The sequence below is a fragment of the Sceloporus undulatus genome, chromosome 4, assembly GCF_019175285.1.
Source record: "Sceloporus undulatus isolate JIND9_A2432 ecotype Alabama chromosome 4, SceUnd_v1.1, whole genome shotgun sequence".
In the NCBI taxonomy this organism is placed as follows: domain Eukaryota; kingdom Metazoa; phylum Chordata; class Lepidosauria; order Squamata; family Phrynosomatidae; genus Sceloporus; species Sceloporus undulatus.
Window position 1 is genome coordinate 11,418,261 of NC_056525.1, and position 17,408 is coordinate 11,435,668.

A 17,408-nucleotide genomic window follows, 5' to 3' on the forward strand; every position below is an offset into this window, starting at 1 on the left:
TAAATACTGTTTAAATCAGTGATATTCACACTTGTGTAGCACTTTTATTTCCAACCAGCAGGGGAAATAATAGAACTGGCAAAACAACCCTATTATCAAACAGTTAGGTACAATGTTACCAAAATAATTTTTACAACAATGCACATGCTATTTAGGAGGTAATTATAATTTCCTGTAATGTACGGTTCTTACAAACAGTGTGCAGAGGGTATCAAATATCAATACAGAATTTCCCATATGGTAATATGGAAAAATATCCCCTGTAAAATAGATATAGTGTTCCACATGCAGAGTCAATTTGGAAAACATTCTTTTTTAGTTGTAGCAGATATTTAAGAAATATGGCCCAGTGGCATTTTCTGTGCCCCTAGCCTCCATTTAACAGTTCCCTTTGCTTTTGAGACACGCCACACACACAAAAAGACTCAGGTAAACCTCTGACATGACTTCTGAAACAGCATAAAGAACTACTGTTGGCACAACACCCTGGGAAAACACCACTGTGTATGCCAAAAGATGGTTGTGGGATTGTCTACATTCAAATGAGCATTCAGCCTAGTCCAGGATTCTGCCTATATGAACTCTGTTTTACTTAGCTCTCTATTTATACACTTACTTGCCCCAATTCAACTAGGGACATGTATGTTTCGATCCTTTGTCCAAAGCCGGATAAAGAGACAGGTGATGTGCGTGTAATTTCTGTCCATGACCAGCTGATGGGGCTATGAGTGCACACCTTTAAAGACATAATAAATACCATTAATATTTGTCCAAGGAGGTGATCAGATCAGTGCACGCAGCCTTGACAGCTACATTTGTATATGGTTGGATTAGAGCCCTGAAGGATAATGGAATTTAATGTTAAAACGAACTAGCACCAAGGCAAGCCATTATAAAAAATGTTAGGAACTTGGCTCAGTTGTGTGGGTCTGGGAGGCATGTTAAACAGAAAGTACTTCACACTTCAGGAACCAAGGGGTATCTCTTTAGTGGGGCAAGCAACAAACAATATTGTAATGAAAATAGGAAACAAATTGTAGGGGACATACTATTGTATACGTTTCCATCTGCTGATTTCTTGTTCATTGGAACTAAAATATATTGTCAAAGTCCATTTAACGCATTTTTACAGGAGAACTGCCCCCTCCATTTTTTTTTAAAAAATAGAAGAGTATTTCCATCTTCATGTATAAACAATTCAATTAAATATTCAGTTCCCTTTTCCAGCTCCTTTTAGATGTGATTTTATGACTTTTTGGATTTCCCTCCAGCAACGGAAGCTCCCATGCAGGCTGATGTATCACAGACTCCTGGAGTTCCCTGAACCCCAGTGGCACCTGGTCGTCCAGGATCTCCCGGCAATCCAGGCTCACCAGGAGCACCATCCCGACCATCTTTACTAGTTCCAGGAACACCTGGTGGTCCTAGAGGTGGAGAATCAAAACATAAAGATTCAGCATGATGCTCTGCACCTTTCTCTGGATTTTTGTGCCCTTTCAGTTGGCCTAAAAAAACATCACAATTTGGATATTGCAGTTTGTCTTATGGCCAACAGTGCATTCTGGATAAAACAGTTGCTTGTATAATCCATAGCACTTTTTGCTCCCCCTTGCTTGCATCTGTGCTAGATTCTGCTATTGGCCCTTCTCAAGAGGTATGAGCAATCGATACTAGATTTTCCCCAGGCACTGCAGTATCTCTGGCTCTCTTGCATACCAAATACTGCATTCAGCATCTTGTAGTTCTCCTGCAATATTGGGCTTTATACTTCTGGCATTTTCCAGACTTGTTGTATGATGGCTTGCTTATGGTGATATTCCTGTGCTACTGATGTGGAGCATCAGTATTGGTAAGAGTAGGTTCAGCTTACAAAACTGGTCTGAAAACATCTCAACTCCTCGATTTTGCCTTTGGTGAAGCAGTGGAGAATTGGTCTGTGGGCAGGATATGGCAACTAGACCCCTGTCTGCTGACCACAATTGACCCTTCTGGGTCTCTGGGCATTATTATTTTTATGCGCCTTTGAGGTTTATACCTACACAGTAATATAACTGCATTTTTACAATTACAGAAGCCATGGTCCTTATTTCATCTGGCACCCCTATGCAACTTTGCACAACAAAACAATCTCTTCTGAGTTTTACAAACAGGAGGTTAACAAGAATATCAATGGCTTTGAGGAAGAAAAGTATAGTGTAGCAGCAACAGCAGCAGCTTCACCTTTCAGACAACCGGTGAGATGTGGCCGAAGGGCTGAGAGCAGCTGTTGATGGAATGTCCCACCATTCAGGGAATGGTGTGTGTATGCGCACAAAAATATTGACACTCTGTCAACTTACCTTGAGGACCTTGGTCTCCATCAGGTCCATCAATGCCTTTGCCAATGGCACCTTTGTCTCCCCTTTCACCAGAGTCACCTACAGTCAGAGCACAGGAAAGGCATAAACTTTACATGAGATGAGACTATGGAAAAATACTCAATAAGGAACAAAATATCCATTTGAGAAAATCACCAGCTTTATGACTCGTACATTTGTAGAGCAAGTCCTATAGGGAAGTGAGAAAGAATTCATGGCAGAAGAACCATTCAACCAAGCCAGGGCAGAAAGTGTGGGCTTATGGTTTCCCCCTTATCTGTGGGTACTGAGTTTTCCCAATGGGTTCAACAGGAGGGGAAATGGCACCAACACAGCCTTCCCCTTGTTCTGTTCTGGCAGATATATGAGAATGAAGGATTTTTAGATTTAGCAGGTCTTGAGCCTTCCCAATTTATACTGGATATGCTGGGAATGTTCCCTTTTTACCGTTATGGCATATTGAGCAGTGATGAAAAGATTCACCATCTGTGAGACTTCTCAAGAATGGAATGGCTGTTAACACTGCTGTTGTTTCATCAGTGTGAGAAAAGCCCTACAAAATACATGTTGCAAGCTTTCAAAGCTCCACTGGATATCCATGCAGGGAAGCCACTCCTCTGCATTTTAGCTGCAACAGAAGAATCCAGCCATTGTCCACCAGTCTCTGTTTTTGCATTTGAGTTGAATTACAGATCTCTCTGCTGTTTGCCTTCCCTTCCTGTGCTTTCCTCTAGTAAACCATAGCTCTGTTTCTCTATCCCCATTTTAACATATCACTACATCACCCTTGCTATATCCCCTCATATTTCTCATCATGGCAGATTCTGACATTTCATCATAGCAGATTCTGACATGAACACTGGTCTGCTATAATTTGAACCATCACTTACCTCTAGGACCAGGATCGCCCAAGTCCCCAGTTGGCCCTCTGTACCCAGGGGGGCCACGAGCACCAGGATGTCCGACACTTCCTGTTGCCCCGGGCGGGCCTGGCGGACCAGCAGGCCCAGGGCGCCCTGTGAGTCCAGGAGCCAGAGGCTTCCTTAGGTTAGCAGCTAACTGGGCAATTTGCTCTGAAATTAAAAACAAACACAAAACTCCATAATACATACTCCATAACATGAAACAGAGCAATTCCATACAATTCCCCCAAGAGGTTTGCATAGTGCCTGCTATGCATTATCATTGTTCAGTTTGAGGTAAAGACTTCTTTTTATTTCCCCAAGTTTTTCCAAAACAGCTTGTTTTATGCTGCTGTTATAACGCTGGAGATTTTCAAATGTATATGTGTATACATTATTGATTTTATTCCTTTTGGTAACTCACTCTTGAAATACATTTGAAGGTTCTTTTAAAAATGTTTACTACAGATGAATAACAAAGTAATACAGTAGATGGCAGCAAATTCAGGCTAGTCACCAAAAGTTCACTTGACAGGGAGCTGCGAACAGTGCTTTCTCTCTGTGTGGGAGGTTGCATCCACACTATAGAAATAATCCAGTATGATATCACTTTAACTGCCATGGCTCAATGCTATGGAATTGTGGGAGATATAGCTTGTTCTGCCACCAGAGCCCTCTGACAGAGAAGGTTCAATTTCTCACCAATCTACAATTTCCTGGATTGAGCCATGGCTATTAAAATGGTGTCAACCTGGATTATTTCTGCAGTGTGGATGCAGCGAGAGCGAGAATGAGGATGGCAATTAGTGACTCAAATGTCTCTGTGTGTGATCCATTCTGGGCTTGAGTACAAATTTTGAAGGAGCTAACCAAAAGGAAATAAAGATCAGCATCTCGGATAGTTAATTCAAGGTCTGGACTAAAATGCAGAGTGGGTACCAGCCAGTGAGATATGAACCACCAGCTGTTTCTTCTCTCTCCCTTGCCTCACTAAAACCAGAAGAAATTCCCTTCCCCTGCTTACATTAGAGCCAGGAATCACCACTCTATTCCAGGTTGGGGGTGTTTGTGTGATAAAGGTCCAAAATACATTGCAGCAATAATCCAGTCTGAGACTGCTTAACTGCCCTGGCTCAATGCTAGGGAATTCTGGGTACTGTAGTTTTGAGAGACATTTAGGCTTCTCTGCCAGAGAGCTCTGGTGCCTTTCCAACTTAGTTACCCTCCCCAGATATAGAGATATTTGTCCCCTCATCTGTCTATTTTCCCCCGCCAATGTTTCTGCCTATTTTTTGGTTGTTCAATGTTTTTAATGTTTTAATATTATTACTGTTTAATTCTGTTTTAGTACTGGGAATGGGTGGTGGTGGTAGGTATAGGGTTTGATTTTTTAACTCTATTGTAATTTGTTGTATTTTATTGTTGTAACCTGCCCGGATTCTTCGTGATTGGGCGGGCTAGAAATAAATCTATTATTATTATTATTATTATTATTATTATTGGGCAGTTAAAGCAGTCTCAAACTGGATTATTTCTGCAGTGTGTTATGAACCAGAGAGATCTGTCCAATCCTTCCACCATAATAATAGTTAAAAACAGCATAAACAAGGCTCCCAGGTCATGTACCACATAGCCTTGCCTAGATCTTTCTTACCGCCTGAGGTATCTTCAGATGATACCCTGAACCAAAGCATGCCCTGACTGGTTGAAATCAAGGAATTGTCTAGTGTGGTATCCTGTTACCCACTGTGGCCCGTGGCATGCATATCCTGAAAAAGCTGCTCTTTTGCTCTGCACCTCTCTGAATCTTTCAGGCACCATGAGTTGTGATACAACAGCTTTTTTCCATCTCTGGATCTCATGCAGGAAGTACAGCCATCTTGTTTGTCTTATCTACATATTACATTCTTACATTTGCATTTAAATTTAATTTGCATTTAAATTTAAGGTGAACATCTACCCAAAAAAATATGCAAGAGCTTGTTAGGCTTGTTTTTTTCAGAAACCTTCATGAAAACAATTTCTTATATCCATACAACTGATATCAACAGATCTTCCATAGAGATCTAGTAACATCTGTCTACACTCACCACTGATCAATCCACCACAGAGTTCTCGTATATGTTGCTCACTGGCTTCTTTCCCCTGAAATCGAGCAAAAATATATTGATATAATGACACAAACAGCCATAATAGTTAGGGTTGCATTGGGTGATCACCAGCCAAACCTCTACAAAAAGTAGACAGATTTTAAATTAAGCCACTACCATGACACATTGGATTGGCCCCAAGGAATCCTGAAACAATAAAGAATCAGATTACTGTCTCAGATGGCTTCCAGATGGGAACTTTTTAGCACAGAGGTGGGCAGCTGCAGACAGAGGGCCATATGCAGCCCTTGCAGCCCTGCAAAGCCTCTAGACCTCAGTTTTAAAATTTCTTCTTTTAAGGAGATTTTTACCCACACATTCTCAGTTGCTTCAACACTGCTACAAAATGTACCAATTGCTCCTCCATAAGTGAAAAAAAGGAAAGAAAGAAAGAAGGAAAGAAAAGAAAAGAGCCCAAATATAGCCCAAATCAAAATGGGAAGTGATGAAACATCACTACTAGTTGTATCAGGTGTGCCAGCATGGCCCACTGGGAGGCACAGGGGAGAGAAAATTGGCTACCCAGTTGCCCAACCTGTTTTAGCACCACCCAGTCATTGCTCATCCCTTTTTTGATACATGCAGAATTGCAACTCACCTTCTGCTCTGCTGCCCACTTCACTTTTTGTGCTGCTTACATCCTGACATGTCCCTTCTACACTAGTGAGTGATGTCTCATCATTAGACCATACCCCTGTTTAGGTGTTCACATCAGAGTTAACTGAAAGTGTGAGCAAAGGGTGCAAGACTGATAATCGTTCTCTTCATGTGGAGAGCAGTAGTTTGAAAAAGAAAGCCTCTACTTTATGTGGAGGCTCTCCATGTAGTCGGAAGCCTAGAAAAATCTGGATTTCCAGTCATGAAGAAATAATTTAGATCTAGAGAATACTCTTCTCTTTGGACTAGTGCTCTTCATGTGAAGAGAGGTACAAGAGAAGGGAACAGGCCTAGGCTTCCTGCTTTCCTCCCATGTCCAGTTAACCCTATCTTGGTTGCCTAAATAGGACTTCTCTCTCCCTCTTTTCCCTGCCGTAATCTGTGGGCATGCAGAGTTAAGAAGATAAATTTGGTTTATCTCTGTACATGAGGGTTGGGCAAACTGTGGCACTCAAGGTGTTGATAGACAGCAACTTCCACGAGGCTTTAATCTGTGGATGCTATAGTTTTCCAGAACCAAAAGCTTCCTTGTTGCCTAAACATACAACACGTCAAACAAATGCTCCAGGCTGGAAGCTGAAGGGACTCCCTTTCCCACTATGGAAGAGAAAGATTTAATTTTTCAAAAATGGAGAAGAAAACATGAAAATATGGTTGTTGTTTTTATGTGCCTTCAAGTCATTTCTGACATGCCAACCTTAAGCTAAAGCTATTACAGGGTTTTCTGAACATTTCTGAGTATGTGAGTGGATTTCCATGGCTGAGCAGGGATTCCTGTTCTCCAGAGTCATGGTCCAACTCTCAAATCACTATGCCATGCTGGCTCCAATACACAAAATCCTTCACCCTGGCTGGAGCAAATGCAAGATTCTGGATAGCTGCAATGTGGGTCATCCCAACAAGGAATTGCTCATTAAGACATCTTTAACTGGACAACATTCTTATGAACAGCTGCATCTTGAATGGAAAAACGGAAGGAGATAAAATGGATAGATGCAACAGCAAATGAGATGAAGAGGCTATACTTACTGGTGAGCCAGGTTTCCCAGTAATCCCAGGGACTCCTTGTTCTCCTTGTATACCCATTTTGCCTGGATGTCCTGGAATTCCTGGCACACCAACTGTTCCATTTGGTCCCTGGACTCCTTTAGGGCCCAGCTCGCCCCGTTTTCCTGGCTACAAAGATAAGAAGTGGAGAGATGTTGACCCAGTGGCAAGATATAAAGGTTCTGAAGAATATAGGCCTCATTCTCACTACAGAATAATCCATTTTTTGAGTCGAATTGAAGAAGCGATCTAGCACTGAATAGACATTCACACTGCTGAAGTAGTGATCAAACCATACCCGTTTCAATTTAATCCACTTTGCGTTCACATTCATCAATGGATCGATTCAACATGGAGTCGCGTCACAGGGCTGACTGTGCCACAGGGAACTGATTCAGATCTGCAGCTCGTTCACACTAGCACTGAATCGATTCATTGCAAAAGATGCAGGGAAATCAGCCGATCCAGAAAAAGCATTTTAAATGGGTTTAGCACTGGGGCCCTTTGACAAACTGTGCCAGGAATTCGGAGCAAGTGCGAACAAGGGCCATTTAAACTGAGTCAGATATATTTGAAAACTGGTTTATTATGTAGTGGAAATGAGGCCTTAATGATCTTGCTGAATGTAAGCTGCTCTTGATTCACTCCCCACTAAGCAACCCCCTTTGACCTTAGAAGGAAAGATGGGGTGCAAATGGAATTTTAAAAATGTACTGAATAGCTGCTGTTGTTATCTGCATCTTCTACAACAAGCTTGCAGGAATGTCAACAGTCATATCTCCCTATGCACATAGCAGTTTCAATGTGTGTGTGTGTGTGATTTTTGTTGAGACATGGGCTTGAGAATAAACCCCCCATCTCTGCCCCATGCAATACAAGGACATGGAACCTACATTCAGGCAGATTTAATGCCACTTCTATTTTGAACCATAGGCTATTGGAGCAATGTTGTATATTGTTTTCTCCTGTTGATGACTGAACCCGGAATCTATCTTCTGCTTGTGGAAAAACTCTGTTATGGAAAGTCCCTGTGCCTGATTTTCCCCCCCTGAGTATCCAGCCTCACATGTTCCCCCCATTTAGCAATGCCTGTGTAGCATTTTAAAGGGGGGAGCTGCCATAGAAAGGAGGACAGTGGAAATCCTCTAAATCTGGCCCAAAATTAAACTTTGAGGCATTCTTTATATCACTATAGTTTCTTGTTCATGACCTGAGCTGACTTCTGACCACTTTGGTGAAAGCCAGGATGTCAATTTCCAAAACTAATAATACTAATGACATTAAAACCAAGCATATAGGACAAGATACAGATGATCTTCCATGTACATATAGGGCTTTATTCTTTTCCCATTTAGCTGCTGCCTCCTACACCATTTTCAAAGTCATTTTTAGCTTTTTTTTCTGAAGGGAGGAGGGAACTACCATAGGACTAAAACAGGCTCAGGCCTCCCTGAAAGATCCTTTAAATGATCAGTAAGATCACTTGGAAATTGCTGCCAGAGTGACAGGCCACTTTTAGACTTCCCTCCACAGCAATGCTGTCTGTGTGTGTCTCTGTGTTTGTGTATGTGGTCTGGGTTAGTCCTATGGGCCTTGAGCAACCTCCACAATTCTCAACCTAGACATAAAATCTGAAAGGCTACCACTGGAAGGGCATATCTTCTCTTTTGTGTGTACAAGAAGTGCTATCTATGGCCCAGTACATATCTTCTTGAAGGTCTGGGCTGGCGGTGGCAGTTTTTCCACTGGAGAGAAGCTGCAGCTGCCAAACCACACAGCTTTCCCCCGGCGGAAAAAGAACCTGCAAAAAGCAGGTTCTTTTTACGCCGTGGTGGCGGTGTAACAAGTGTGCCGCTGGTGCACTGGTTACGTATGTGCCGCACGGTGCTGTGCAAATACCGTGCGGCGCTTACGTAACAATGGCAGCGCCCAGGTATACAGGGCGCTGCCATTGTTACATCGCCATGACATATTAGGTTAGGGAGCATGTACCCTAATGCCGGCGCTGGTACTCTGCTTGTTGGTGGTTTGTACCACACCTATATTTACACAAAAGAAGGTCTGGATCCATAGTAACTGTCTAAGAAGGAACACTGCAACTTCCTCATACAATAACACTCTTCCTATGTCCCATTCTGCATGTGGCAAGAACCCAGAGTGATGTGGGTGGGGTGGAGGTGTTGTCAACAAACCTTGAAGATATTCCCCACAATGTTTTACCAAAATCCAAAATCCCTGGAATTCCCCAATATTTACCGGAATATTCAGTCAAAATCTCCGTAAAAAAAATTAATTAAATTACCCGGATTCCAGGGAATGCCCCAGAAACTGGCAACACTGCTGGCACTAGTTCATTCAGTTTATGCAGGCTGAGCCTTATCCGGAATTCTAAAATCCAAAATATTCCAAAAACCAAAACTTTGGTGGGAGAAAAGCGGGTATAAATTGAGTAAATAAATAAAAGAATTATTTCCCTTTACTTCCAATTCTCATAAGGGGCTTACCCCCAGGGAAAACTACCTGTTGAAACTGTCTACCAAGGAAATTACAGGATGAGTCTCCCTTATCGGGATCCTTATCGAAATCCAAAATACTCCAAAATCCTAAACTGCCCACATGGGTAGCTGAGATAGTGACACCTTTGCTCTCTAAAGATTGAATGTACACAAACTTTGTTTCATGTACAAAATTATTAAAAAATATTGTGCATACATTTACATTCAGGATATTTATATAAGATGTATGTGAAACATAGATGAATTTTGTGTTTAGAATTGGGTCCCATCTCCAGGATTTCTCGCTATTTACATATAATTGGAAATCCAAAACATTTCTGGCCCCAAGCATTTTGGATAAGGGAGACTCAACCTGTACATGCAGTGGGTCCTTGGTACCTGCTGTGGTTTTGTTCCAGGACCAAAATCCATGGATGCTCAAGCCCCATTAAATACAATGGATGGTAAAGTGGTGACTCTTATAAAAATGGTAATATCAACATTTGCTTTTTTGGAATTTAAATATTTTTTGAATATTTTCAAGCCATGAATGCCTGAAACTGTGGATAACAAATCCGTGGATACAGAGGGTCAATTGTACTTCTAAGCTCAGTGCTAGGCCTTTATTCTAGGTGTTGATTCTAGGTGTTGATTTTAGCCATTAAAATCTTCAGAGGCTTATGGCCTGACTATGTGACATCCTTACTTGCTCAGAGCTTGTTCACTTATTAGGATCTGAAGCAGAGCTTCTTGTGTGGATGCTGCTACCTGCAAAGATCCATCTGTCACAGCCATGGACAAAAGTACTTTCTCCTATATTGCTCCTTATTTGTGAAATATAATGCCGCTAGAATTATTTGCTTGGCTCACACTCTTTTGGCTTTCAGAAAAGGTATTAACATCTTTCTTTTTAATCTAGCCTTTTACATTACTTTTTAATGCAGTTGTTTTAATGGCTTTTGTAAAACCTTTCTTGGGGGATTTTTGTTTTGTTTTGTTTTATTGTTTACTTTAAAACTGTTGTACACCATCTGGGTATGGGGGCGGGTTTGGTAAAAAGGCTCTATCAACAGCACCAAGATTGATAATCCTGACGGCATCAAGACTGATAGCCCATCATCATCACAACCTACAAATGGGGACTAAGCATGTTGGGGAAGAGAAACCATCTCGTGGTGATAGGTGTTATGGGAGCAATTCCAAATGAACTGATAAAACATCCAATTGCAATTGCTATAGATAGGATCCCACTATCACAATTACTAAAGATGTCACTACTTAGAGCATGCCACATTATCTGACAATAATACACTGTTTCCTAGATTCTTGGATAGAATGTGAATCATGGATAGTGCCAAAATTCTAGTCAATACAGTCTGGTAGACTGAGCAACTGAGAATAACAACACCCACATCTCATAGCTTGCATATGTGAATTAGGCTTTGGTTCACCAGACCTTAAGAGATAAACAGTGCACCTCTCATTATTACAAGCTTTCAATTGTCTTAATTCTTGTCTGCAGTATGTGCAACCATGCAGTATAACGGTAATGCATTTAGATTACACTGGTCTACAGTTACAGTGCAATACTAACACAGGCCTAAATTGGCAGAAATCTTTTTCTGCTGGGAGAAATGCTTTTCTTCTGACAGAATCGTCTTCCACCAGCTGGATGCTGAGATCTGCCAGCAAACCATATCCTTGGCCGAACTGCTCTGCTGGCTGAGGTCTGCTCACTGAAGAATCAAAATGGGATGAAGAAGGGTTGAGGGCAAGGAATCTGGGCACATTATGCCAGAACTTAAACTTTACTGGCCCAGGGACACAGATGAAATGCTAGAACAAAGGTAGGCCAAGGCCAAAGTAATCTTAAAAGAAATTTCCAACACCTCTAAGGTGAGACAGATTCCGATTCAGCACAGCTTTAGCCGGCCTAGTGTCAGCTCAACTGGATTTTGAGCATCTTGGCCAGTTAGGATCGTGTTCTTAAATTCTTACCTGCCAATAGACCAGGAAGTCTAAGGAGCCATTCACATTACAGAAATAAACTAGCTTGGAACTGGTTTATTTCTGTGACAGTCACACTTGCCCCAACCACAGTTTGTAGGGGGGTGGCTGAAAAGCCCACTTAAACCAGTGCATTTGGCACTGGAAACCTTAGCAGTTCTTTTTTTAAGAGCAGCAATGATCTGCATCTTCAGTAGTGTGAGTACACTACCAAATCCATTCGGATGGCGCTGTATCATTCCTGGAAATGGAGGCGCCTCCCTTTTAAATCAATACATGGCAAATGTAAAAGGCAACAAGGTTAAAATGGTACGGAGACATTCGATCATGGTAAACATAGTGGGAACACTGAACTGATTCTGAATTGATCCTGCATTGGCATGGAGATGGGAATCTCTTTGTTCAAAAAAGTAATGTGTTTTGTAATTACATTGGACATCTGAGCTGGCTAAGAAGGAATGGTTAAGAAGTAAAAAGGAACATCTATCTGTAGCTTGGTTTGTGCACAGGAGAGGTTGAGATAGGTGTATTCTGAAGAGTATGATTTGACAAATGGGAATATAAACTGAACAGAGAGTGCATTAATTCACATTTTATTTTCTTAAGAAATCATTTTACATTTGGACATTCAGTATATGAAATTTACCTCTCCTTTTTGTCCAGTTGGGCCAAAAGGACCCTGGAGGGGAGGGGGAGGAAAGCAAGAAACAGAAAGAAAAAAAATCATTTCTAAATAATTAGATATGATTGATTGATTGATTGACTGCAATTATATTCTGCTGATCTGGGACCAAAGGTTATTCACAAACAAACAATAAGATAAAATGTGCTAAAAATAGGGGAGGGGAAACCTTAAAACATAATTAAAATATTGCTAATTATAAAGTCATGCAATAAACAATATAAAATCATTTTAAAACATAAAAAGTTAAAGTTAGAGTACCCACCCATAAGAAGGCTCCCTCATTAAAACCTGCTTAAGAAGATCTTTGTCTGCTGGTGAAAAGAGCACAGAGAGGGGCCCAACCTAGCCTTCTGAGGAAGGAAGTTCCAGAGGGTGAGAGGAGCCACTGAGAAGGTTCTGTACCTATGGCACTGGTGGGACTGAGAGAAAGCCTTCCCCTAAGGATCTTACTGGATTACAGTAATACAGTGCACCCTTGTTTTATGTGGGGATTCATTCTGTACTCCCTTGCATAAAGCAAATTCCACGCATGCTTGAGCCCCATTTAAATGAATGGGGCTTGTGCATGTGGCGGTCCGTCAGCGCAGTGGCGTAGGCGCGCGCCCCATTATTCCCTATGGGACGCACCACCCCTTCTTTCCTCCGTGGCTTTCAGCATATGCTAAAAGCCACGTATGACGTAGTGCACTGTACTACGATATGAAATAGTCATGATCACGCTTCTAACAAGCACAACATGCCCAGGATACCTATATGGCTTGGGTCCAGGTTATTTGAAGGGCCATATCTCTCTTTGTGAGCCTAGTAGAGGTCTAGGATCATCCGGACAGGCCTTTTACTCTGTCCCACTACATTCTCACACGTGTTTGGTGGGAACAAAGAAGAGGGTCTTCTTGGTGACTGCTCTCAGGCCCTGGATCTCCTTCCCTTGAGACACCAAGTTGACCTCATCCTTGCTTTCCTCCCAATGTCAGGTCAAAACGTTTCTGTGCAATCAGGATTTTATAAAATAGTTAGGGTTGGACTTTTAATGTTGTACAGCTCTGGAAGCTGGTATACAATCTTTTAATGTACAGTGGGCCCTCCATATTCATTGGAGTTAGGGGCACAGGACCACTGTAAAAGTGGAAAAACTGCTAATAAAAAACCCACAATTTTTTGCACCTGTCTAGGAACCTCTATGTCCTCAAGCACAGCTCAGTGATAGCAATAGCAAGTAACAATAGCAATTACATTTCTATACCACTTATCAGTGCATTTAAGCACTCTCTAAGCAGTTTACAATGTGCACGTTAATTGCCCCCAACAAGCTGGGTACTCATTTTAGTGACCTACGGAAGGATGCAAGGCTGAGTTAACCCTGGAGCCCTGCAGGGTTGAACTCACAACTCTGTGGTTGTGAGAGGCTGCAGTACCGGCATTTGACTACTACACCAGCAGGGCTCTGGATCAACATCAGGTAGAGGTTGGCCATCAAATTGTGCTGCAAGATCTACAAGTGTCTAGAGATATGTTTTCTCTAGGAATCTCTAGGTCCTCCAGTATGATTCTATGGTCAACTTCCAGCAGAGTCATGCTGGAGGAGAGGTTCCTAGAGAAAACATATTAATGAAATCCACGAATAATCAAATCCACAAAAGCCAAAGCCACAAATGTGGAAGGACTACAGTGTTTTTTATATTTTTAATGTTTAATGTTTTTAACTTGAAATACTGATTAACTGGTTTTTAAATCTTATATTTATAATTTTATTGATACTTCTGTATTGTTTATGTTGTTAGCCACCTTGAGTCCCATTATCGGGAGAAAGGGAGAAAGGCAGGATAAAAATAAATAATAATAATAATAATAATAATAATAATAATAATAATAATACCACCACCACCCAATCTCCACTTCATCTTGCAATGCATTGTGAGGCTCCTAGATGTAACATCACCTACCAGCTCTCCTTTATCACCTGGCAGGCCATCTGCTCCTGCAATGCCCTGGAAATGGAAGCAGAACATGGGCATTACTATTAATAAAGAAAACTCAAGTTACATTGCTTTCTTTCACAACTTGTGCTCTCAGGCCAAACTTCATGAGATGCCGGTCAGTTCCAACGCCTCCAGGGATTTGAGGGAACTTGATGCACCAGTAAGGATCTCCTTGTCTTTGATGTGACCAAATGTGTGGCACTCTTTCCACAAGGAAGCCCATTTAACTTCTTTCAGATTGGTCCTCAAATGGAGTGTCCAAGAGGGCCTTTGGGACTCTTTGGACTGCTCTTTTATGACTACCTGAGGGCACACTTAGAAATGTTCCTTTTTTTAACTTCCAAAAAACCCCCAGTTAGCAAAACAAGTAGTGACACTGAGGAGGGATTTGGGGAGTTGCAGTCAAAAAAGTAACTTTTCCAAGACCAATTTTTTATTAGTTGCTAATTCTATTAATGTTCTTTTTTGGTGTGTTTGTTCATGTTTTAAGTAATTAAAAAAATTTTTTTTAATATGCTTCCATAATATTTTTATACTGAAAGATGACATGATAACAATAAAGATGGTAGCAACAGTAGTAAAGTAACAACAATCACAGGCCAAACTGGAGTGACCAAATGAGAGCTTTTAAGATAATTCTTAGGTAAATCACCTTGATTCAATAGGGAGCAGGGGCTATTGGACAGTTGTTAAACTCAGAGATGTGCAGTATTAATGACAGAGATGATTCAAATTTTTAGCTTACCTGATTACCTTTGGGTCCAGAAACTCCAGTAGGACCCTGGGAACAAGAAGAGGATGAGTAAAGAATGAATAGAGGAGAGAATCCATCTTAATCCACCAGGCCAAAAGGTTTAAGGTGATTTTTTTCCCAGAAAGCAAAAGTGGTTTAAAGAATGCTTCACAACTACAGTAGTCTTCTCCAGGTGTTGTTAGATTACAACTCCCATCCTCTGCCTACAAGCACTGCTAGTTGGGAGTGATGGTGGTTACAGTCCCACATATCTAGACAGCACCATGTTGGGAAAGTCTTGAAGTTAACTTTACATATGAGCAGATATACTTGCTTCTTACATCCATGATGGCTACACATTGTTTTCTTCTGACAGACTGGGAACCAGGGCAATATGAGGCAAATATGTTTATGGGTTTCTTTTTTTGGGGGGCATACCTCTGTGCCCAAATTGGTTCAAAGACTGATGAATCAACTTAAAATGTTTTAACTTTTTATAGCAATGGAAGCTGGTGGTTCCCATGTTATTGGGCAGTGAATGTAATTTGGGGATAGCATCTAGCTAGCACTTTGGATAGCTCATTGCCCAATTAATATGGAAGCCATCAGCTGCCACTGGTGTAGGGCATATTACAATTTGGAGATCCTTTTGACTGGGCATTCCTGTGAGAGCAGTCAAGGCAACATCCAGCATATTTTGCATCAGAACTGGGATATAACACTCTAAAATTAGTTTAAAAAAACTTACCTGTTATTCCAGATGTGATGATCCCAGAGGTCCAAGCAGCCACCCAGCCACCCTGTGCTTGGCTCTTGACCCCCAGGGGATCCCTTATTTCCCTTCTAGAGTCTCCTAGGTCTCCATTCCCGCTCCCTGCTGAGCTGAATGAGACCCCTTGAGATCCTCTATTCTCGCTGCCACCACCCACTGGATTTTCCAATGAATTCCCTTTAGCAACACACTGGGACTTGCTAGGGACTCGTAGGCCCATTACAAACGGGCACCCTAGCATGGACTCAGTCCATACTAGGGTTAGAAAGGGGCATCTCTTCCAGATGCCCCTAACCCTAGTACGAACTGAGTCCGTACGAAATGGCGGTGGCCGTTCCACACAGCCGCCGCCATCTTGACGTAGCGGATGCGCTGCGTCCGCATGTCGCGTCCCAGAAATGATGCCACAAGTGCGCGCTTCGGCACTTGCAGCGTCTCTTCCGGGGCGCAGGAAGGAGCACGATTTTCATGCTCCTTCTTTGCCGCGTCCAGGAACTGCGCCGTTTGGCTGCTGTGGTTCCCGGATGCTGCAACCGGTGGCGGCAGCAGACCGCCGCTTTTTGGCGGTCTGTAACCCACCTTAGTTTCCTTTTCCTTGCTAGCTTAAGCAATCAGCAACCAAGCTAAGGCACATGTACAGGAGCAGAAACAACAGATATTTTTAAAGAAAAATATTTATTCTAAATAAGCAGAGTAGAGTAAAAAGATGTCACTCATGCAAAACCTCCTTGCCTTGCAGGTACAGAAAGCATAGCTACAAGATGTTCATTTCAGGCAAGCTATTAGACAACGTAATAAAAAGCCTAAACGCACTAGCTAACACATTTCCTAGCTACTCACACAGTGATGGGCTTTGCAGTCATTGTTGAGTTTTCGGATGCAGGGAGCAGCTTTCCTTGCCAGCTTGACCTGCATCCCTGAGCCTGCTCTCCACAGACTCACAGCCCCAGACATTACACCAGATCAAAGAATCATAAAATGATCCAGATGATCCAGAGCCCTCTGTTTCCACACCAGGATGGTTGTCTGTATGGATGTCCCACTGAGTCACAGGTGTGTCAGCTGCCACTGCCTTCATGGGTCACTCCCTCTGAGGATGAGGTGCCAAGCCATTGCTGAGTGCCTCACTCAGAAGCAAGTGACCCATGACAGCGGCAGATGCACTAGGTGGGTCAGTGGGACACTTGTGCAGACAGCTGCCATGGCACAGAGACGGAAGGTTAGGTAGCGGGGGGGGGATTGGAGTAATTGTCAGGCCAAGATACTCCAGGCTGCCCACTAGTATCCTGACCCATGAAGAAAAGGCCATAGTCTCTAATGGTATGTGTTTGATGTCCCACCCTTTGGTAGAAAGGGCATTATAAATTAGCATGGTTGTTGTACTTGTTGCTAATATTGTAGTAACAACAACAACATCTTCTGCTGTGTAAGTTTATGCTCCCCCTCAGGGTTTGTGAGTGATGGTGAGTTTGAAACTTCCTCAATCAAAAGGATGGTCACCCAGGCTCAGTCTCCTTTGGTCAGGAAACTCTACCTGTGTTGCACTGCAAAATCATCACAAGCTGCATGGCTCTTGCCATAAAGAGCTGTGAGACCAGAGTTTTCACAGACCCTCACCCCTCAC

General features: G+C 42.2%; 1 protein-coding gene across 1 annotated transcript in view; it reads right to left on the minus strand.

Moving 5' to 3' along the window:
* Positions 1-24: 24 nt before the first annotated feature.
* COL9A3 (collagen type IX alpha 3 chain) overlaps positions 25-17,408 on the minus strand; it is an 82,047-nt gene continuing 64,663 nt past the window's right edge. The window contains exons 25-32 of the mRNA XM_042465059.1: positions 15,025-15,060; positions 14,244-14,288; positions 12,262-12,294; positions 7,096-7,242; positions 5,350-5,404; positions 3,248-3,430; positions 2,340-2,417; positions 25-1,424 (exon numbers count right to left, since the gene is read on the minus strand). Coding sequence (XP_042320993.1) covers positions 1,246-1,424; positions 2,340-2,417; positions 3,248-3,430; positions 5,350-5,404; positions 7,096-7,242; positions 12,262-12,294; positions 14,244-14,288; positions 15,025-15,060 — 756 coding nt within the window. The 3' untranslated portion in view covers positions 25-1,245. The remainder of the gene's footprint in view (positions 1,425-2,339; positions 2,418-3,247; positions 3,431-5,349; positions 5,405-7,095; positions 7,243-12,261; positions 12,295-14,243; positions 14,289-15,024; positions 15,061-17,408) is intronic.